At 31.2% G+C, this 24,826-nt stretch overlaps 1 protein-coding gene across 1 annotated transcript in view; it reads left to right on the forward strand.

Annotated features, from left to right (window-relative positions):
* Positions 1–24,826, forward strand: part of LOC106689334 (neuronal growth regulator 1) — a 177,962-nt gene that overhangs the window by 94,856 nt on the left and 58,280 nt on the right. The window contains exon 5 of the mRNA XM_067052010.1: positions 1,180–1,317. Within this exon, the coding sequence (XP_066908111.1) occupies positions 1,180–1,317 (138 nt within the window). The remainder of the gene's footprint in view (positions 1–1,179; positions 1,318–24,826) is intronic.

A 24,826-nucleotide genomic window follows, 5' to 3' on the forward strand; every position in this document is an offset into this window, starting at 1 on the left:
ATATACAGAATTAAAAAATATTTAGAAAAAAACGTTTAGAACCAAACCCTAGTTCATTATCTTGGTCCATTTAACTTAATATTTTTTTTAGAACTTTTTATATTGAAATTTTATAAATGATTAACCTTATAAACATATACAGTCGAATATTATTACATAATATGCTAAATTTCTTTTAAATGATATAATTATGTGTATATTAAGATTCATATAAAAGTATGTTAGAACTATGAGTTTTTTATTTTACAAAATATCTAATATTATTTAGGAATAGACATTTGGAACAATAGTACATAGGACATTGTATTCAACATAGAGACATAATGCCTGCTTGAACATAGTATTAGGACCTAATAATAGGTCATCTGATGCTAACTCATATGCATGAACTGTTTATCTCATGTCTATGTTTGCTGCCATGATTAGAGGCTAACATCGATGATTAGGTAATGAGATCTATTGTTTAAATTTATGAGATATATCATAATAATTCAAATTAATTTATTAATAAGTAAGTTATTTTATCGTTATCTTACTATTTTTAGGCTAATTTTATAACCTAGCTCTTGTACTTTTACCATTGAATCACAGAAATTGAGGATGTTAAGGAAAATTTTGTTTTCAAAGTCCGAGAACTGTTATTTTCAAATTTCAAATCTGATTGCATTAGAAATTATTTTGAGAAATAATTGTATCTTGTATAACGTAAAATGAAAATGTCGAAAAACGAATAACTACCACCCTATTATAATTGAAATGGAGAAAGCTCTATTATTTTTCAATTAAAAAAAAGTTATATCGTGAAGTCTTAAGATGCCACAACTTCTTCTTTGGTAGTCCATCATTAGAGGAAGTAATTATTGGGCTCCTTTCTCTAGCTATTGTCCAGGTTTCGGCACAATGTAGGTATATTGCCAGTAAAAATAATTGGTACATTTTTTCTTTTTAATATATTCTTATTCCATTGACTTAGGATCCTAATTATCTTTCCTCCTTGAGATGTTTTTGACGAAATATATTTACTAGAGTATACATTAATCATTATAATTTGTATTATTATCATTAGTAAATCAACCCTAAAATAATTAGAGTTAAAATTAACACCTAAATGGAACTGTGTTGTAAAAGATGTCTCCATCGACCTCGCCAAATTACTCACTTGTCGTTTTTCTGTTGCAGTTGCCCCGACAATCCAGGTCGAGAAGCAGAAACAAGGAGTGATGGAAGGTGACGATGTAACATTGGAGTGTCTGACCGAAGCCTTCCCAAAGTCTGTGACCTACTGGACTTCACCAAGGAGGGAAGTCCTCTCCAAGGGTAGGAAAGATGAACGCCATGTTATCACCTCATTGAATTTAATTAAGCATTGTATCCATCTTAATTCTTCGTTTGGGAAAAGATGAATGTTTTATACAAATATCCTATACACTACTTTCTTTTCAATTAAATTATGGCATCATTCTTTCCTTGTGTTTTTTACAGGTTTGCATCCGTAAGGATCAGTAGGGATTGTGATAGGTTTGTACAATCTTAGTTTTTGTTTTTGGTCAACAGACATTTCTTTTTAGAGCCTTGATTTTTGAATGTATAAAGAATTCAAATGCATTACTTTTTATGCGATTAATTCCTAAATAATTGTCGTTTGTTCTACTAACAGTTTATGTATTTTGTTTTATCCGTATTTATTTCGAGACAGAATTCTTTACTAGTTTTCATCAGCGTTTGGTTATTCAAATAAATAATTACCACATATTTATTTGGCATTAATAATTAAGGCATAAATTAATGGATAATTTAATTAATCCAAGTATAACTGATTTAAAGATTATTCAATTAATCCCTTTTATGTTGATCTAAGACAAAACAGCCATAAAGATTTATGGTTATTATATTCTTTTTTAAATTATCTTCTAGTTTTGATCCATTTACCTGTGTAAAGATAAAATATTTTCTATCGAATTGAAAAAAGTACAGTAGCTCGCCCATAAACATTACCCAAGACATGCAATGTAGTCATCATAGGTCGTTTAAGGTTTCGTGTTTGCCGGTCATCTTTGTTTCAGGTGTTAAGATTCAGATTAATCAGAATTGTTTTCTTATTCCAGTTCGCAACTCCAGGAATATTCGAAAACTCTTCCATTTGTCTCAATCATTTGAAAAATTGTAGAATAATAATTCGATATTTGTGGAACTGTGGTTAGCCATGCTAGATACGGCAGTTTATTTATTTTTTTGCATAGGTGAATATGTTCATTTTATTCAATATTAACGGTTGTAGCCAAATAAATGTTATCTTAACCAGGCTGGAATCGAACCCATAACGTTCTGAGCTCCGGAACCCTCATCGAATGCTTCGCAAACACGTTCTCATTGTGCGGTACTTAACGAGAAACATCCCAATCCCACCTATTTACGGAAACATTTTTTCAACAAATAAATTTCTGTTTAGTTTCAATATTCAGAATAATTAAAATTATTTCGGATTCAAATTTTAAGTATTTTTTTCTAGTATTCATGATTTTAATTTATGGTTTTCATCTATTTGTTAATAAATTCTGATCTATTGAGGTCTGAAAAGGATGCTAAGCAGTAATTACGACTATCATAATAAAGGGTTCCAATCTACTTAATTAACATAGTTTTCCTCCACTGTTCGTTCCCCATTATCACAATATTTACCAGACAAACCCTCCGAATTGCCAATTATCTAAAAAAAACTGACTCTTCTACATCAGTTGTTGCATAACGGTTCAACACTTGTTATTGTGATCCAGAATAAAGCGATCACGAAAAAAACTCCAGAGATGGTCGATTGAAAATATGTTAATTACTAATTATAGTTAAATTACCATATATTGTATGTAAAATACACACGGTGAAAAAAATCCAACTTTACAGCGGTGTTATTTACGTTAATTTTCTTTAAATATTAAATGAATTGTTTCAGTATTATTTGCTTTCGTCATGGAAAGGCAAAACATTCTAGTTATAAAGTATTTAATTTATGTTTTTTAAATTAAGTTTTAAGATATTTTCGTCTTACGAAGCATCTAATCACGTTTAATAAACAAAGCCTTATGAACAAAAATAAAATGTATTTGTCACTTATATTTAAATTAAATTATAAAATATTTCTTTATGTTCTGTATTCATTTATTATATTACTTTTTTTAGTATTCATAGTGTAATATTACTAATCTTATTATTTTCAATCTTATTATTTATCTAACTCAGAGGTTCCCAATCTTTTTCGGTTAGTGGCTCCCTAAATAATATTTTCATCACATTTTCACATTTTTTCTAAATTTTGGATCTCCTTGAAAAATTGGAAAACTTCCCTTTTTAAACCCATTTAACAGCGAAAATTTGAAAAAAAGATACTTACTATTTCCTTAGGATAATATTAAATATTTAATTTCAACTGTTTCGGTAATATCCACATTAAGACAACCACAATGTAGTTAGTTTATTTGAAGAATAAATTAAACACGAAAGTTAAATTCACAAACAATTTATTGATCGTCCATTAATGACTAATAATTAATATAATAATGGGATGGATGGGCTTGATGTTCACTACACTACTTCTCAAATCTCGGAATAAAATTGGATATGTTGACCCTCATTTCTTGTTCGACGTTAATTTTCGAAGGATATTTACTTTTTATTACCGCGACCGCCGAAAATCCAGCTTCCCAAAAATAGGATGTTGAAAATAGAATTAATATTCGTAGAGCTTTACCACTAATCAGTGGATATTTTACTTTTACTAATATCCAAAAATCAGAAAGTTTTATGCTACCAAATTTTAACATTAATCTATTATCGCAAGACAAGTCAATAACAGATTCTTCTTCTAAAGAAGTAAATTCTGACGGATCCTGGGTCTTGCATCCATATAAATTTATCATTATCTGCTTCAAAGTATTTTTCGAACTTTTTTAAAAGCTCTGATAGGTGATCAACAAAAATGATTTTTATATTGCAAGACAAAAAATTCTGCCATTTTGTTTCGAACAGCCCAGTATACTTTAGCTCTATTCACGTAACTCCTGTCTGAAATTAAGTCCGCCTTTGCCGTACCGTCATCTCACCATCTACACTCAGCCACTCCTATCCTCTTCAGGTGGTGCCGCAGATAGTTATGTCCAATGGCCAACCTGAAGCATGCCACTGCCACCGCTCTTGGTGAAATCAATGGAGGGCACCTCTTATGGTCTAGCAATCCCGCCAAGTTCTTGCCCCCACATTCTCCACTACTCCTTTCCTCTGCTCTCTCAGTGATAGCGCTTCGGGTCCTTTCTTTCGCCATGTCCATGGAGATAGGTAGAAGCGGCTGTGGTTGGCTAGCCCCTAACTTTGCAAGTCGATCCGCCGCCTCATACCCATGTATACCGCAATTGACCGGAATCCATTGCATCACCAATACTTTAAGTAGTTCTCTTTTACTTTCTGTAGTTTTCCTACATGTAAGAATTCCAGCACTAGCAGAAGGATGTACTGATGTCATTGCCAGCAGTGCTGCCCTGGAATCAGATACCAGAACTATCTTCTTTACGCTGGTGTGAGTACGCTTTTCTAAAGCCAAAGTAATAGCAGCTACGTCTTCATCAAAATTGGTAGCGTTTGCTCCAGCAGGTGCTGACAGTTGGAACAGGCTGTCATAGACATTTGCACCCTCATTTTTATTTGTCCCTGTAGCTGACCCGTCGGCTCCGAATAATTTGCTGTGATTGGTTCCACTGGATTTGGCCATGTTTAAAACTAAGCTTTGTGTAACTGACTCTGTTTGTGAAAAATTCACGTGTTATAACGTATTTGAAACACGTTTCTAGAGATATTTTTTTACGAAAGAGCTTTAGTATTGGACAGAGGATGAAACAATCTGATGAAAACAATGTCTAACTTATTTTGTGAAACAAAAATAGTTTTTAACTGATCTATTAAAATATTTATTATAAATTTTACTCTTTATATAAGTATAGGCTTCCGTTTCGGCTTATCTTGAAGCCTTCTTTAGCATGTGAAGAGCTGAACAAGATCAGATCATAGAGAAAGGAGGTTTTATTTTTATTTATTATTATATTTTGATAAATACCAAAAATTCAAATTACGTTTACTTTATTGAAATGTTTCTGTAGAATGGATTTATATTTTTTAAAACACAGAAGTAAATTTTGTAGAGCAAAAGTTCTGTAAATGAATTATTAAATTTAAATTAACATGGAATAAAACCATCCATAAAGACCTAAATGTTCCTTATGTAACCGATCTAGCCCGAACCCGATATTATTCCTTCCATAATAAACTCCCTAACCACCCAAACCCACTCGTTTCTAACCTTGCTTCCTCTTCCATTCCTGCCAATCCTCCGAGGCGCCTGAAAAGAAGATGGCCTCGTGACCTTATATTGTAAACTTTTTTAGAGTTCTACTACTGGGTAGTTTCTCTACATCCTGTATCATATCATTATGTCATTATGATCAAATTTACTGGTTTTATTTTTTTATACAGTTGTAAATATCAATAAATAAAAAAAATTAACATGGATTAATAGCCAGGCTTTTTTAAAATTATTATTATTACAAATGGGTTTTAATTCTTACTAAATACTTTTAAATTGAACGTATTATGTTTTTATTTCTGTGAAATGGAGTAATTTTTTTTTTTAATTAGGTAAGATAAAATCAGATAAAAGTTAGATAAATAAATTATTAAATTTAAATTAACTTGGATTAGTAAGCAGGTTTTAAATTTTACTAAACACGTTAAAATTACACATATTTATCGAAATGATTCTGCGGAATGAATTAATATTTTTTTTTAAATATTGTAAGACAATAGTTAGGTAAATTAATTATTTAATTTAAATTATGGTGGGTTTATATCCAGAATATTTTTTTATGTATACAAATCAGTTCTAACTTTTATTAAATACTTCGAAATGATATTCTATTGAAATTGTTCGGCAGAATGGATTTATATTATTAAAATCCAGAAATAATTTTTTAAAACAAAATAAATTATTAAATTTAAATTAACGTGGACAATAGTTAAGTAGTTCAAGGAACACGGTAGAGCATTTTTTTTTTTTAATTATAATGAAATTTGGACAATTCTAAAGGCAGTTGTTCTCCAGTTATTGCCGATTCCCTTGGCAGGATTCAAACCCCTCAAAGGGAGGTATGATCCTTAAAGCGTGAAATTAAATTGTGGCAAATCGCTTCAGGTCGTAGGACTCGCCATCTCAGTGAAGCACGTGGCTGAAATACAGGAGTGTGACTAGTATACGAACGTGACGAATAGAAAATAGACTGCGGCGACAGATGCTTGTCTTGTTTGAATATTTTGTCATTTTATCAAAGTTTTCCTCTTATCATTCACAGCGGTATTTGTAGTTGATTTTTTTTTCTTTTTAACAACTGGATATTATAAACTTCTTAATATTAAGGAATCGCCAGTAATTTTTTTTTTTTTTACTATTTCTTTATTACGAGATCTGCCTGGTGGCCCTTGCATTATTTTAACATTTTGTTACTTTTTTAACATTTGTGTTGAATTGATATTCTCTGGGGTTATTGTAATACAAAATTGAATCTGAATTAATTATAATTGATAGATAAGCTGGTAAAACTGATTATAGGACATTATTTAAGCAGTTTTAAATAAATTAGGCATTTTGAAAAAAAAGGAAATAAAACCTCTATTCTGGAATAAGTTATACAAAGAAAAACTGATTATATGTGAGGTTTATCCTAATTAAAATACAATCTGTATTAGTATTGTAAGAAAATTGATTTTGACTAATGATTTCGAATAGGATAACGTAAACTAGCAAGAAATGTAAAATTTTTAATTACCTGGTGATTGGTAGTAGACTATTGAGGTTTCGATGGATCTTTTTCTTATTTCGTGTTCTCTTCTCTCATTCTGTCTCCTGTTTTCTCATTTCTCTTCCCTTCGCATGGGTGCGGTACAGAATTACTCACTCATATTTTTAAGCAAAATGTGATGTCTGTCTTAGGAGCTTTGAGCCCAGAGACTTAGCTCAGTCTGAACCTATTTAGACAGTTGGGTTTAGACACTGCTTCTACTTCATGGGTTAGTCGATAGATCGCAGGATCTTAACATCCTCTTTAAACGATTTTGTATTTTGCAGTTCTCCTGTTCCTTCTTCAAACAAGTTTATAATATATAGTCTAAATGGATCATACACACCTAACTATGTACAATGCTTTAACCATTGAACAAACATTAATAATATATATAAATAAATATAACAATAATATTTAGATAATTAAAGAAAGAAAATTACATTTGGAATGATTGATTATAAAAATAGATAATTTTCAACTGATAAATAAAAATGTGTTAGTTTTAAATTAAATGATTTGAATTACTTTATCGTGATTTATTTTTTTTAAAGAGCTATAATGATTTATTAAGGAAATGATGATTGCAGATATGATCAGAATAATCATAATTTTTAAAATACAGCTACAGTAGGCATTAGAAAACAATAAAAAGGTTGCCGAGTCAAGAATGTTTAGTATTCATTCTTATCCCGTCGTTTTTTTTGAAACAGTGAAAACTGTTGAGATTTCTATCCAGTAAATCTTTAAACCAATAATTTACAGATAATGTTTCACTTGTTGAGAGTAACATTCATGGGACGAGCCTTTGTTGAAATATAGGTGTCTCCAAAAAATAAATTATTCCATAGGTCCATAGAGACTGAATCTAATGGAATTTATTTTAGACGCATCCTTAGCTAATCCCTGACTTTTTTCTAAATTTGAGCGAAGACAGACAAGCGGTTTTTGAATATAGGTTTAGTGAGCACAATTTACTTTTACACAAGCGTAATTAGTGGACGGAATATGATCAACATATCATCATTAGACTAACAGTTTAAACGATTATTAATACAATTTTGACAATTAACTGGTTGACTAGCAGTTTCGCAGTGATACTAAACTCATTTCTTGATGTCTTTAGCGTAAAAAGTAAGTAAAAATCTTTTCCCTAATAGTTGCAAATTAACTAATTAATTATAATTTATAAATAAAATTAACATTTTAATAATATAAATTTATTATTTATCATTATCCATGATAAATTCTAGCTTTACCTTGTTATCGTTGTTGTTAAATCGTTTCCAGTAGCTACACTCATCATAATCTTTCCGCTCGACTAAGATTGTATTGACTTCGTGTTTCCTTGCTATTGATCAATTGTGGTCTAATCTGTGCCATTTTGCGTCTGTTATTTCTAAGCCAACTAACAATTTACCGAACATGTAAACTGTTACACTCCCTCTTACTTCACAAACCGTATTGAAAAATATTTCATTAGTAATTACCGTAAATTTAGAAAAAATGTATAATGTACTAGTTACTCCAAGGACCCGGATTCACCCGGCTATGTAGATAATTATCTGTTCTGGTAATGTAATCATTGTGGAATCGGGGCCATCGAGGTTCACCCAGCCTCATAAAAAGGGTAATCTTAATTGGGTGAAAAACTAGAGGTCAAACGTGAGTTATATTACGGTTGGTAATAATGCATTATCAAATAAAACTTAAGTTTTGGGTTCAAACCTTAAAAAAGAAAGGAAATGAGAACGAGAAATAATACCCATGGGTTTAACTGAAAGACTGACTTTATTGGTTAACGAATCCTCTAGGTATGTATGTTGGAACAAAGTTTACATGTAGGAGCTGGAATTAAGACTGATGTCTCATGCTGTCAGACTTAACTTGTATATATTATATATATTACATAATATGTAATTAAGCCACACATAATATAATGATTAAAATTACGCACTATTTTTTTCTTTTTTTTTATCACGTATCGACCACTAAGGACCAAGTGAATATCAATGGTTAGTCTTCTTTGGGAGTCTTGATTTTCTTTCTTCCCGTCGCAGTTTCGTAGCTAAATTTTTTTTTAAAGATCTTCTTATTATAACATCAGTCTTCTCTTCTCAGTTTCCAGGTCTTTGAATTTTCTGTAGATCTCTTCGTTAGATCTTAGTCTGTAATCTTCTTGTGTTTTCCTGGGCTCATAGATTTTTCTCAAGATCCTCCTCTCTATTTTTAGCAGCTTTTCCAAGTTGGGTAAGCAGGTGGTCTTTACCCCGTATAAAATCACAGGGCTTATCACAACGTTGTAATGCCTTAACTTTGCTTTGGAGGAGAGGTTCTTCTTATTGTAAATTTTAGCATTTTGAAAGCTTAAATTTTCTAATGTGGTGGTTTTCTCTCGGATCCTCTCTTTCCCTGAGCCGTTTTGACAAATTATTTTCCCCAAGTACTTAAATTTTGTTGTCACTTTTATTTTTCCATATTCAGTGTTTACTTTTTTTTTCTTGAAATTTACTTCAGTAGTCATGAGCTCTGTTTTTCATATGATATTGGTAGGCCTTCCTTTTCTGCTTTTATTTCTAGGGTATTTATTTGAGTGCGAGGTCGTCGGCGAATGCGAAACAGCTCACTTTTATATGATCGTTTTTGTTCCCTAACTCAGTACTTTATTATATCATCATGAACTCCATTAACATAACTTAATTTTTTTTAAAATATAATTATTTTTAATTTAATGTATTCCAAGTAATTTTATTTCCGTTGTAGAATTGAGAAAAATAAATGTGTCGCTTTATTATTATATTTTTGTTATTTAGATTTGCAATATTTACCACATATCTTTGTGTGGATGAAAAATGTGTGACTCTGGCCTCAATTTTTACTATCTTATAATTTTTTTTTTTTTTAAGTAAAATTTAAACTGGTATACTGATGTTGACTAGCATATTGTTGCTTCCACTTTGACTCTTTCATTTATTTTTTTCTTAAAACCACCTTCTCCGTCTCTTATTTTTATTATCTTCATTATTTATGATTATTATCTTCACGTTTGGGTAAAATTGTAATTTTTGTATATTTATTATTTTCTGAGTCCCTTTCCTTTCCATTGTTTCTATGTTCATTAATGTTTATTCGGAAATAAAATGTTACTGTAATTTCTAGCACAATAGCTTACTATTATTCACCTAAAGCACTTTACTCTCTGAATGAAGATTTAAAGTTGAACAGGCCGATAATTAAGAAGTGCGCATATAACTCTTACATAGAATGAATTATATCATTACAAAATTAGCCGCTATCTTGTCAAACTAATATTTCGCTGATGCAACTCTTCAGCCTTATTCCCTCCCCACACCGACGCTGGCTTGGAATAAGCCTAGTTCAACTTTCATAATTAAAACTACTTCGCCATCTCAAACTTTATTATTTAATAAAGAACTTCTTTCGAGCAGACAATGCAGTTTTAATTACTAACTTTCTCGCTGCTATTTGAGTGCCCTATCTATAAAATGTCATCGACTTTTGTTAGATCTTTGTACTTTCCGTTGTTCAAACTTTACGTAATCACATTACGATGACTTAATGTCTTTTGTCCAAGTGGTCCATTCAGACAGGGCTCAAATGCAATGTAAAGTCGCTTTTTGTTCTAAAATGTTAATATCCTTTGGCTCCATAATATCATTATAGATAATTTAAATCAGAAATTTTTTACATATAAATTAATCATAAGATTTCCTTTTGGTTTTCCAAGGATTCTGCATCGATATTACTGATTTGTGTCTTACAGGTATAACTGAATTTTGTTTGAGAAGAACCCCCAAAAACCCTATCTTACTTTTATTTGGCTATACATGATTTATATTGTGAGGCATATAGCAACTGTGCAACATTTTGAATCAGAGTGCTTCATTAAAGTACATGTTTAATGACATTTCCTTTCCATTGTTTTTATGTTCATTTATGTTTATTCAGGCCGCTTGCACAGACTAGTCTGTCAATATCAAATGATATGGAAGAATCTCTCATAATATAAAGGTTAGGAGGTTAAGATGAGCAAGGCATGTGGTTCGGTGCAACCCATTAGGATGCCACTAATATTGGTGAGAGACCATTTCGGAGGTCAAAATCTAAAGGATTGAAATGATCTGAAATAAAACCAGAACGAATCAAAAAATTCACATCTTTGTAAGAGAGTTGCCTGCAGCAAACTGAATATTGGACCAAGAAGGGCAAAAGTGGAGAGGCTGGTTCGGGTGGCCCCTAAATCTACAAGATCTGTCGGGTCCAAAAAAAAAAGTGCTAACATAGCTTTCATCTTTCTCTCTCTCCAGAATAATGAAATCGCTAAAAATCTGAAACTATGCCATATGAAGCTGTTAGGTTGTAAAATAAGTTTGTAGCGTTTTTCAATATTTCAATTTAATCTTCTCTGTGTTTAAAAAAGCATGTTTACATATTCTAAAAAGGATTAGTTAAGGTGCTTTTATGCATCAGTTTAAACCGAGATTCCTTATCTTTAAGTGGTATTTTGCTTACTCAAAAGGGAAGAGAAAAAAATTTAATGATTTTTTATTTCCGAAAATGAAAATCCGTAAAGATGGTTAACAAAATTTGCAGTGTGTATGGCGATGATGGCTTAGGAGAAAGGACAATCTGTAAGTGGTTTGGTCGGTAATTTTGTTGTAAATTTTGACTTGAACGATGCAAAGCGCTCAGTCAGCTCAAGACGCTAAGTCGTCTTTCAACTGTTGATGACCAAATTCAAGCCTTGGTCACAGACAACCCTTACTACGACACGGGATATTACTACGACACAGTAAGTGTCTGAAATCATTAGGGGGCTTTGGGATCTGTTTCTCGAAGTGATATATGGGTTCCTCACAATTTTATGGAAAAGAATTTATATGACCAATCCATTAGCAATTCCCTCCTGAAACGCAATGTTAATGATCCATTTTTATAGGGGTTGATAACTGGGGATAAAAAAGTAGGTCCTGTACAATTATCTTGTGATGAAAAAGTCTTGGGGAAAACAAACTGAACGCTGTTAACGACTCCAAAAGCAGGATTACATTCAAAAAAGGTTATGCTGTGGGAATATGAATGAAGTGATAAATATGGGAATGATTTGAACGGAAATTCCTCCGTACATCTGGGATCAGAGCTAAGGTTCCATCTCAACACATGGAGGAGAAGAACTAACAGTGAACTGCTTGAAGAGATTGGTCAGTTATATCTAATTATATGAAGAAAAGGAGGTTAAGATGAGTTAGGCATGTGGCTTGAAGCAATCCATCAGGACCCCTCTACACAACAATGAATGTAAGTACAGTAGGTAAGAGATCAAAAAGGCCAAAAAATAGATGGATAGATAAAATCAACAAAAATACATGTGAAAGAGTTGCATACAACTAACTGGAAAACAGTAGCCAATGAGAAGGCTGCTTTGGGCGGCCAAAGATCTACAAGCTCTGTAGAGTCTACCAAAAAAAATTTTAAAACTAATAAAAATTAATAAACCTTAGGACTAATCCAACTTTATAGGATTTAGTAGCACTATTAATACAGTATTAATAGGTGAAAATTTAAATAGAATTATAATTTCATGAAGATCCGGGTCTATAAAAACAGCGCAGCTCATCGGCTCAAGTGCTTGCTTAGTAAGATTATTTAAAACTTGAGAAGGCACTTAAATTAAGTGTTGAACTCTGCATGAAACAACACCATTAAACGATAAATTATCAGCTTACAATCTGAGGGGAGGATTGCGGTTGGGCAGAATGGATCCTGCGGTCTGGGATGTTCCCTAGGTCTTTACTCCCTCCAGGATTACGAGACTAGCCGCAAACTGTGGTCCGATTATCGGATATACAATGGAAGTCGTGATCACCAGCGGGCGGTGGAGGGGGGTCTTCTCCGCTATTCCGTAGCATCTAGTTTGTCCAAAATAGTTCAATATTATATTAAAACAATCGATTAAAATTAATAACTTTTCATTTTATTATAGAATAAAAAAATCGCAAATAATATTATGCAGTAGTAACGATTTGATTTCTTAACCACGGTCAGATAAGTGGTTTGTTATATCATTGTTAGATTTCAATTTTACTCTTTCTATGAAGTATAAAATGAGTTTTTCAGTTAGAAAAATGACTATAGCTCGTACAAATCGGGTTTTAAACCTTCAATATTGATTATATAGAAATTGAGCTTAAATAATAAATAGTAAAAATTAGAATGTTAATCGTAAAGAAATTATATTTTTCTTAATATTTACGCCATTATATATGTATATTAGAGTTTCTGAACTTGAATTATTGTTAAAAGTATTGTTTTAAAAACTGTTGAAATTGGAATTATAATAAGATTTATTTTTTTTTTTGCATCTCATCGTCTCCTTCCCAACTTTTATTTTTTTCCGTTTTTTTTTTTTTTTAGAGCCTATAGAGGAATTATCCTTTTTTCAACCAACAATGAAGTCCTGATATAATTGCAAAGTGTAGAAAACAATGAACGTGTTGGATTCAAAAACAGAGTTTATTGAGAAAAGGGAAGGGCTGTTGACTTGATGTAAAGTTGTAAAGATTTTCGTGTTTTTTAAGTATTCATTATTTTATACGAAAAATAAAGCTACGAGGGAATAATAGATTATTTGATTCAGATATAACAGATTAAATTATGATATGTAAAATCACAAGGGGTTATGAGATGTACAGGGAGCTTTGAAAATTGTTAATATGTTTTATAAATTAGTATTAATTTAAATATTATTTTATTGATATTTAAACTATTTATGAATAAATATATATTATTCATAATGCAATAGGATAGATAAAGTCACAACTGCTATCCCGCGAATTAGGATTCTCTGCAAGGTCGAGCGAGATAGATAGTGTGAAGCCTGAATTATTGGAAGGGATATTTAGCTGATGCGGTCGGAGGGAGCAATAGCCTGCTGAAAGAAGAGGACCCTGGAAAAGGAGACGATGAATAATGCAGGGAGGGGGGGAGAGGTGGGTGGGAGGAGGGGGAGGAATTTAGCAGAGGTGAGGATGTAGGTCGTCCTGTCTGCGCAGGCCAACGGTATACCAGCACCGCTCTGTTTATTATTTGGCAGGCGATGGTTGGAATAATGAGAGTGGATATTGTCGGAATCGAACATCATGGTAATAGCGTCATTATAATGCCTGATTGGAAAAAAAAGGAGGTAAAAGGCGGAAATCGAAAATTCCCTATCGTTCTTCGTCCCTAGCTTTCGTAGATTTCAGCATTCATTAAAAAAAATAAAATCGATACATTAATTAAAATAATTAGTACTATAAAATATAAGAACACCTTTAATAATGATAACAAAATAACTGCTCTAACAATGATCTAGCGATTTGCTATAAATCTTCTATGAAATTGATGACAAGCAGGGCTAACGATTTAAGAATGCCTATAACATTATAGGAAAACAGGTTACAGACATCCAGGAAAAAAAAATTTGTAACATAATTAATAAATCATCAATACTAATTAGTTTAACTTATGCTATAGACATTTTAGGTCAGTGACGATGATTCAGTTTTTATTTAGGTTGGACCGCTATCTTTGGAAAAAATTTAGGTTTTAAATTTTTTTTTTCACAATCCTCCAGAATCCAATCCTTACAGTCCAAAATCCTTTGTAAAATCCTTAATGCTCCTTACTTTGTCACAAATCAAGTCATCCATCAAGATCTCAATGTTCCATATGTTACCGATTTGGCCAGAACCAGATACTGTTCCTTTCATAATAAACTTCTCAATCACCCAAATCCACATATTTCTAACCTGGCTTCTCCTTCGTTACCTAAAAATCCTCCTAGGCGTCTGAAAAGAAGATAGCCTCGAGATCTTCTCCGCTAGAAATGGTATTGGAGTTCTATCAGTGGGTAGGTTCTCCATATGTTTGTATCATATCACCTACAGAAAATTGTTGTATATATGTGTATACAGTTGTAAATAACAATAAATGAATTATTAAAAAAAAATTTTTATATAGTAAATTTGAATTCTGACAAATTACTTTCTAAGCTTTCAATTTATACTACAATCGTTTTCAAAAGATATATTCCAATAAAAGATTTTTCCGAAAATCAAAATATACGTGACCGACTATAGTCTAATCGATCTAAAGGATGTCAATTTCTGTGTATTATAAAATCGTAATGATATATTGCCTTGATAACTTTGCCATAAACTAATTAAGACGAGCAGTATAAAAATAAAATCAATACTCCAGTTCCATTTCTTACAGGTTAGATAAATTATTTTCCATTAAAAAAAAAAAAACATTACATGTTGTTTTTTTTAAACATAACAATTATTTACAAATATTTTTTTCATTATACGATTTCGCAATTATTTTAAAGTCTTTCGGTTTGTCTAAAAAAAAAAAAAAAACATGCCATCAAATGAACAACATTATACTGACGAATAAATACATTGATCATAATTACACAGTTACAGATTTTTGGGAAGAGTTTCTGATCCAAAGTAAACAAAAAAAATCAAATTAGTTTTTGTTCTTTTGTTGACTGCTCATCTTTAGACATTTTTCCTCTTTTTCTTTTATCAATCTCCATTGCTAATATATTTTTTTTTTATTTTAATTCTTTTTTTTTTTCAATTACAACTAGAAATTTAACTTCTCCACACTAAAGTCTAACTTCTGACATGGTTCGTCACTACTAATCTAGTCGCTATTCAACCCCTAACATTTGAATTGCAGATATATCTCCTTAACATAATTATTCCACTCTTAAGTTACCCTGAATAGGTCGTAATATAGTTCCCTTATTCCCTGCCTGCTGAAGTACTGATTAAGAATAAAAAACAGTGTGAAACAGAAAAACGAAAAGTTTTATATTAAGCAGGATCCTAAGGGGGGGGGGGAAGGTAGGATTAAATGTGAGAAAGGGCTTGTAAAGTACAGAGATGAGGGATGAGCCAAGATTACAAGTGGCAGACAATGAATCATGTATCACGAAGACTCAACACGCTTCTTCGTAGGCACCATCTTTCGCCTGTCTCAGCCCTTAATAATTTTAAAAATATATATCAGCCAATCAGGATCGTCTAAATTGCTTAATTGGCTCAGTTGAAATGAAAAAATATTTCGTTTTAATTTCTTTTAATAAAAACACTTTTTTTAAAATAAAAAATTATATTTTGTATTTCTAAAATATCGCTGTTACTATTATATGTATTTAATTTATCAATATGTCAGCAAGATAATAGAGTGGAAAATAGTTTCATAATTAGGTTGAACTTTCTGATAACTTAGTTGGAAAAAATTTGGTGCGGTGCTTGCATCACGCAATTTTCACTTATTCCCCTAATTTGTGTAGAAACAATCCTTGCTCGTTCAAGAACAAATATTTTTATATTGTTTTTCACTGTTGCAATACTTTCCTGTCAAAGAATGAGCCTTTCAGTTGATCAACTCTAATTCCCAACATATTTTTTTAATTTTTCGTTTTAATAAATTTTACATTCTGCCCGAAATGGTTCCTCCCCATTTCTTGTTAGGGCCTGGCTATCGAGCCACCTAATCTAAAAACCGCCTTCAGTGGACCAAGTTTGTTCACATCTTATAATGCCATTAGGCAAAGAAAGATAAATTGTAAATAGGGTTATATATAATTTTCTTAGTCTAAGTGGTGTATATATATGTAATTGTTTTTAATAAATAAATAAATAGGAGGTAAGAAAAAAAAATTACATTCTGTTCTTAAACATTTATTATTATAGAGTCAAGTTAGGTTTTTATGGAGTTAATATTGAAAATATTGAAACCTGAAAGGTTCATGTATATGTTAAGTATAACTTAAACATTAATCATTTAATCCCTATAGTGACATGAAAAGTTTTAACAGACTGGCGAAACGAGAAACCGCATGCATTCTGTACTTTAAAAACCCGTATTAGAAAAGATCTTTTATTTATGTGTTAAATTTAATTTTTATAAAACCTTTAACTTTTCAACGCTACACAATACGTCTATATTACTACTTCTATGTCCGGAAATACGAGTATCAGCCAGGAAATAATATTTTCCTGTTATCTCCTAAAGTTAATTAATAATTGTTTTCATGGTTTATTTTTTTCGATTTTCTATTACTGGCAAAATTTAAGATGATTAATGATTTCAAATAAGCAAAATTAAAAATACTTTAGAGTATAAGTTTTTAAAAATCAAAAATTAATGTATATCAATGAGAAAATGACTTACCCAATATTATAGACTACTTACTTGTACATTGACTAACAGAGTTTTATTAAAATTTTTAGAGCCCTTAATGAGAAAATTATAAAACAAAAAAAAGTGTTAAATCGACTATATAAAATGGCACTCCCATTGATCGATTTTTCGTACGAGTTTTCGTTTTTGCATTTGGACAGACGAGAAATTTTATTTGATGAAGCAAAAGAAATACTTGAAGAATTGCTACATTATAAATTTTAAAGGTCTTTTATTGTACAACATTTCAAAATTTATAATTTTCTAGAAAGCAAATATTTTTTCCTAAAATTTAAAAAATAAATTGTAATATAAAATATATTACATTAAGTTATAACATACAATATAAAAAATGTTTATTTTTATCTTTTAAGTATAAATAAGGATATTTCTAAGCTATAGCTAATATGCTAATATATCATACCTCTTTATTTAAATAATAACAAATTTTTAAAAACACTGCATTATGTATATTATATTTTTTACTATATTAATATATAGATATAGAATATTCATTACCAGAATATAAATGGTAATTCATAACTAGATTTTATTTTTTAAATACTGGTTCTTCAAACATTTTCCCCAGGCGCCTCAAATATTTTAAATACAATTAACACTTTTTTTTTATTTATTAAATCCTTATTATTTATTAAAAAAATCCTTAAAATGTAGTTTGAATGCAACAACGGGTTAGTAAAAAATATTAATACAAAATTGTTCAGTATATAATAATCATAATAAAAATATAAGCAGCATATAATAATTAAAATAGGAAGATAATATTCATAATCAAATATTATACATAAAAGTAATCAACATCAACTAAGAATGTTGATATATAAAAATATATTTCTCTTCAACCATCACATCGGGCCTGACAGTACTAATACTGGCCGATCACGCTGCAAGAGAAGCACTCGCGCTTCCGGGACGGGGTAAACCAATTTTAACTCCGTCAGAGATATGCAGGCCTCTTGTAAAGGAAGTCAAAGATCAATGGCAATCTATGTGGAACGAAAGCCCAATGAGCAAATTAAAAATTATTAAAAAGGATGTCAAGCCCTGGGGTACCTCCAGTCGCAAATGCCGTAGAGAGGAAGTTGTACTGACTAGGCTGAGAATAGGTCATACGAGGCTCACCCACTCCTATCTTATATCAAAAGAAACACCTCCGAACTGCCAGTATTGCAATAAAGTTTAACAATAAGCCATGTTTTACAACGATGCCCATATTTTACACCACACCTCAATAGCTTGGGACTAAGCCAAGATATCTCAAAAACCATTGGAGATGATGATAAGGCAATAGAATTGGTGTTCCAGTTTTTAAAATCACAAAATTTACTGACAAAAATATAACTTGATCGGAAGAAAAAAATAAATAAATAAAAAAATTAAAAAATTAAAAATAAATAAAATTTAACGAATATTAGCAAAATTAAATAAAATATAAATGGCGTTGATGACCAATGAAGTTTGGTGCCACTAAACAAACAAACAAACAAACAAACAAGTACTAATACGCTTTAAGTTATTAATTGTAAAATTTGTCTGTTGTAATTTAAATTTTTAAAAAATTGTCAGTATCTCATTCAAGGTCTTATGTGGTATTTGTTATTAGTGCCCAGAGGCGTAAATAGCAGGCGGGAAGGTGGGCCTGCTATTTACGCCTCTGGGCACTGATCGACCGCTGGAAATTCCCGTGATACGAGATACTCCAACATCACTTGAGCTCCAGGACCTTCAGTTATTCCCTCGAACGTCACCCATCCTGAAAAACCACTTGGTGTCCTTTGTTCGGTTTAAAACTATTCTGACCTGACAATAGAGAGAGGCCACGTTCCGCTATCTCGGTAGTTTCCCAACTTTTGCAATCCAAATGCTGAATAGGGTTCCCTCTCGTATGCCCGCAGAGATAAGAGGCTATATCGGTCAGGAAAACATTTATGGGATGTCATCCAATTATTTTTATTCCCTTAAAATTTATAGTTTTCCATTAGATTATTTTAAATCTACCACGGATATATAATGAAATGGAATATATGTCTCCAACTATTGTGTAACGGATTGAAATGACTTTATCTAAACATCTTTTTGAGTGCGTGGATTGTAATTTTTGTAGAAGCTTTGGTGAGTTCGGATAAAATTTAAATAATATAAGAACCAAGCAAAACAAAATCGGGTGTGGTACGCGCATCTAACAACTTTCACTTACTATTCTACTTTGGGTAGAAATTAATCGTCACTCGTTTCAGAACAGATATTTTTATATTATTAATGGTGGTAATAATTTCCTGCACTAAGTTTCCAAATGAAAATTTTTGTTAATCGGCTCATTTGGCTTTTCCTCCTATTTCATCAGGTTTTATAAATGTCCTTTTGATAATACTTTACTTAGAAAAATTTTAAATTATTATTATATTATAGTATGGCATAATAAATTAATCAGACTGGTGAAACGGAAAACACAGTGCTTATGCATCGGCGAGGTCGTTGTTATTTGCTATCACATCTCAGCATAAATCAGGTGTTAATATGTAATTTCATTTTCGAACGACTTTTTATTTTTATGCTGGGCTGTTCCCAAACAGACTCGGTTATCTGGACACAGGATACTTCATCGTCATATCATACCTACGCAATATAGGATCTTCATATTTCCCCTTCCATTATATATATTGTGTGTATATAGTGGTAAGTGATATAAAAAATCAAAATATTTATATAAATAAAATCGTGACGAAATTCAACAAAAATTGTTTCTACTACGAATTTGCCTGATGCTTCAACAATGCTATTAGTTGTAGTTTATGAATAATTTCTCTATTACGTCGGAAGTCAAGGAAGGGGAAAGGAGGCCAAACATGAGTGGAGCTATATAAGATGTTTGCCGAGATGCTGAGCAAACGTTTGCTTTGGGAATGAGAATCGCTAGTGTAAAGAGCGCCTCAATTAGCAAAAGCCGTTTGTCCTTGGCAAAACAATCTCACGGGCAAGGGCGATCAAACGGGTTTGTCGCCCCCTGCACTCGGATGGAAATCTAATTAGGCCTCCTGAAAGAGGAAAAGAAGGCTGACGGTGAGCATAGGGGAAGAGGACAATGCTTGAGAGCGAGTGAAGCAGGCAAAACCTCCAGGAGACCAACAATTTCTCCTGATTATGAAGCTTTTCCTACTCTTCAAAGGGCGCTTAGAAAAACCACATTGAGCCTGGCATCCGCTGCACTTAAATTTCCTTTCTTCCGCTCTTATTGTCCGCAGAGTCATTATAAATCTCTTATTCCACTTTCATCCTTTCAGCCAGTTTTCAGAGCGAGAGGGCTTTTTTTTTATAGTCTCTTTAAATTTACGCGCCTTTCCTTAATAGTTAACGCCTTACACAACTGGAATGAAAAACTTGAATGAAAGCCACTTTTCTTTGGACTTATACATTCATTCATTAATATATCTATTCATTAGGACAAACCACATAAGTATGGTGGTTCACACACTATTCTTGGAAAGAGTTCAGCTAAGTATAAAACCTCAACACTAGATCAATCTACCAATCAAGGATATGATTATTAAGGACATTATTATGATTTATTCTACTCTATTATGTTCCTGATGTATAGGTAAATTTTTTTTTTTTTATTTATTTAATGTAATTTTCAACTTTACAAAATAATACAATAGGTAAATATGTTGTATGTTTCATATACACTTGAAAATCTTGGGAAGGAACCACCCATCTGTGGTACTCCAAACATTAATTTAAATTAGAAGGTTCCGTGGCCATCTTCTTTTCAGACGCCTCGGAGGATCATCAGGGATTGTTAAGGATGAAAGATTAAGAATTAATGGGTTAGGATAGTTAAGGAGTTTGGAATGAAAAGACGCATATTTGTTTTGAGTCAAATCTGCAACGAATGGGATGTTAAGGTCTTTGTGAATGAGTTTATTTGTGACGTAATAAGGAGCATCAATAGGTAAATTAAATATGTATATATATATATTTTCTGGGCACTTTTTAACTGATTTTTTCCATAACAAATTTCTACCTATTTTATTTATTACCGTTATTGTTCTATGATTCTTCAAATTTTAAATTCATTTCTCCCCAGATGGAATTTAAACTAAAGGACATCTTCATAAAATAATGAACCAAGTCAGCCAGCAGTGTATTTTTTTTCTAAATATATTTGTCAACAATTAAATGATAAATAACTTCCAAATAAATTTTACTTGTTGATGAATTTGTTCCTTTATAACTGGCTCGAGGGTGATGAAGTTTTTCTTTTATTATTTAAGGTTATTTGTTTTATTATGTTTTTTTTTTTTATAAGCATATCTGTGTGAAAACCAAAAGTAGCAGTCACTGTCTGTTTTCATGCCTGTCATTAAATATACATAAAAAGCTTTTACTGCCTGAGACGGAAGAAGGCAGTGACATTACACCAACCTGAAATCGAATGACAAGAAAAAAAGTTTTAGACTAATAAGTGATAAAAGTTATTTTATTTAAAAGTTTCACTCTCCATATTGATGTACGACGACTCCCCACAATTTCCCACACGTTCCATTGTATTTTGTTTTTAATATTTCCCTGGTTAATGTTGTTTTGCAAATGTAAATTTCGGGCGAGTTCACGATTTAGCGTCTTGTTTTCATTGTGAGGAGGGTTGTTCAACAGCTTTTGAATTCTGACTCTAAAGAGAATTTCCTGTCACGTATTTCATGCCCACATTGAATATGCAACAGTTCATTTCTGGAACCTTTTAGTGCTAGTGATAGAGAATTCTCCTTTTTTTTCTAAAAAAAAACAAAAACATGATTTCACTCCAGACATAACTAAATATTGATTATACACTGGTTTTTTATTTAAAATAAAAATAATAATAATCATAACCCAAAAATAACGTTTACCAGACACATAATCGCCAAATCAATCCTTAATATACATTAAGGATTGATTTGGACTATCGCACTTCAAATGTCCCAGTGAAATCAAATATTAGGCTGAATAATGTCATTATTTAACATATAATTCAATATTAAACTTATTGTTGTATTTATAAGGAAGCTTCATTATTGTGTAAAATCAAGAACAGAGGACAGTTGAGAATATCAGGTATTTCTATTAAAAAAATTATAAACTCTTAAGACCACCCAATATAAGAAATTTTAAATTTTACGCCACAAACAACTAAGGTAATGGTAATAGGATCCAATCACCTCCTGAAAACTATTCCAACCTTATTCTTAAACAATCCAATATAATTCCATCAATACGTTAAAAACCTGATGTCACTATAAACTAAACACTCTTCTGGAAAAACCACGTATCCGATATTTCCCGTCGTATCTTCTCCACCCTAAAGCGTTTATAGGTTATCTTTGCCATCTACTTCCGTTTGAAACCTCTAGATTCCTGATTACTTCCTTAATATTTCCCCACTTTTATCATTGCTGTGTGCATTACGGGGGTGTCTCTGGGGATCTCGAAGCAAAATTAAAACGGTCCCCAAATAATAAAAAATCTTTGGGGTCCCCAGGGACGCCTCTGTCACCCGATTTTATGAAGTATTGAAGTGGCTTTATCCTTCCCTCCGTCGTAAATATTTTCTTGCTTCCTTTCTCTACCAAGTTATCCAATCCCTCCGTCCATCGTACATCTCTGATATCATTCAATTTAAATCCTCAGTGCAATCCCGCAATACCCGCTCACGGCCTTCAGACTTGTAACTCGATGTAACTGCACATCGAACCACAGTCTTTCGTAGATCTTTTTTCATCTGTTTCCCTTCTCTGTGGGACTCTATTCCCTCATTTATTCGTAGTTCTAATACCTTTCCAATCTTCAAATCCTGTACCTTCGATCACCTTCTGTTCACCCAACGCCGGAAGAATAACAATTGAAAGTTTCAAATAAGGTTTATGTATTTAATGTTTGAGGTTTTTTTTTGTATTTGTAAATATGTATATTAGCAGAAATTGTACATTTTCATTTATTATTTATTTTTAGTTTAATTGTATTTTATTTGTTATCATTTTTTTTTCTTTTTATCTATTATCAGAAGTTTTTGTCATCTTATGTTTTATGATATGACATAGTTTTATTTTAATTGTTCTATTATGTTCTGTTAATTATTGTTGTTCATTTATATCTTTTCAAATTCATTATTTTAATATATTTAATGACGTTTTGTAGTTTCATTATTATTTTCTCTAAGGCCCTAAAGCCTAATTTTGGCGCCTGTAATTCTAAAGGGATCAATCCCAGAACAAATAAAGAAAAAAAAATTGCAAATAAACAGGGTAAGTTGGGAATACTCTGCAATGACACCGCAGAAGAGAACAAACTCGTCTTTTGGTACTGTTCTTGGAATTCGTCCTATAATAATCATAAAGATTCGCTGCCTACAACTAGACAGTTATCCGTCCGAACAAAAGAACAAAAATTAACCAATTAAGCCTTGACGAAATTCTTCCATTTACGCTTCGGTCGCTTCAGTGTTTATCAGAATTTTATGGGGTCCTTTCGTTTCTTTAACCCTTAACTTTACACGCCCACCGCAATGCTCCAAAGTGAATTATACCTACTGGGTGCAGTTACTATAATCAGGTGTCGACTTTTATTTCTGTGGTGCTTCCACGAAATAAAAATTGACACCCAACCATGGTACCGGCGTTGTTAAGACTATGTTCTATACAAAATAAATTAATATATGTTATACTATCCATACAGTAATTTTTTTCAAATGATTATTATCTATGATTTAATATAGTCTAAAAATCATTCTAGTGTGTTTAAGTGGATGCATAATTTAAAATTGTAATTTACTAATTTAGTCAATTTGTAAATTGAATGTAAATGACCCTAGTGGTCAAAACTTAAGGCATTGGCAAACATTCCAGTCATTAGTCGGAAATTATATAATATTACTTATTAAAAAAAACTGTATTAGTCATATAAAACAATTAGCAACTTATTTAATCGTTATTCATTGTTATTGTAACAATATTTATTGACCATTAATTTATTTTTCTGTTGATGACTGACTTTAAAACTGCTAATTATATATAATTATTGTAATTTTTTTTTTATTTACAATTTTAACGACATTTTCATTTTTTTTCACTAAAATCAAACCATTTTTTGCTATAGAAAAACAATTTAATTTTCGAAAATTAAAAGAAATTATTGTATAACATTGAAAAAAAAAATCTATTTATTCTTGATCAATACTTTATTTGACTAAGGGTCTATATAAAATCCATCCTTTTATTTAACTGTTTTTTTAATCAATTTAAATTTTAGTTTTTCACATGTATTAAGTAAAGTTCTCTAAATTTAAAAAAAATATATATATTTTATATTATAATAATAGAAAATTATATTTATTTACAATAAGAATTTATAATCGTAAAAATATTTAGTAATTTTGATTAAACTTTTATTCATGATTGATAAATTTTTGCCTAAATCTGGCTGGAGAGATCTGGATGGATTTGGGCTTTTCGCTAAGTTCATGTAAATGAGCTGATAATATAATGTGCGAATTTCTGAACTTTGAACTGAATTTTATGAATCCTCTCGGTTGTAGAAGTTTTGAATATATAAGTACCTGTTTTTTTTTTGTTTAACGACTAATCAGATAGTTAAAAATATCTATGTGGTTATTTAGATCTTGAGATAGCAATAAGTGA

This window comes from Halyomorpha halys, unplaced genomic scaffold (genome assembly GCF_000696795.3).
Source record: "Halyomorpha halys isolate HHAL.00 unplaced genomic scaffold, Hhal_1.1 Scaffold1331.1, whole genome shotgun sequence".
Classification (NCBI taxonomy): Eukaryota; Metazoa; Arthropoda; class Insecta; order Hemiptera; family Pentatomidae; genus Halyomorpha; species Halyomorpha halys.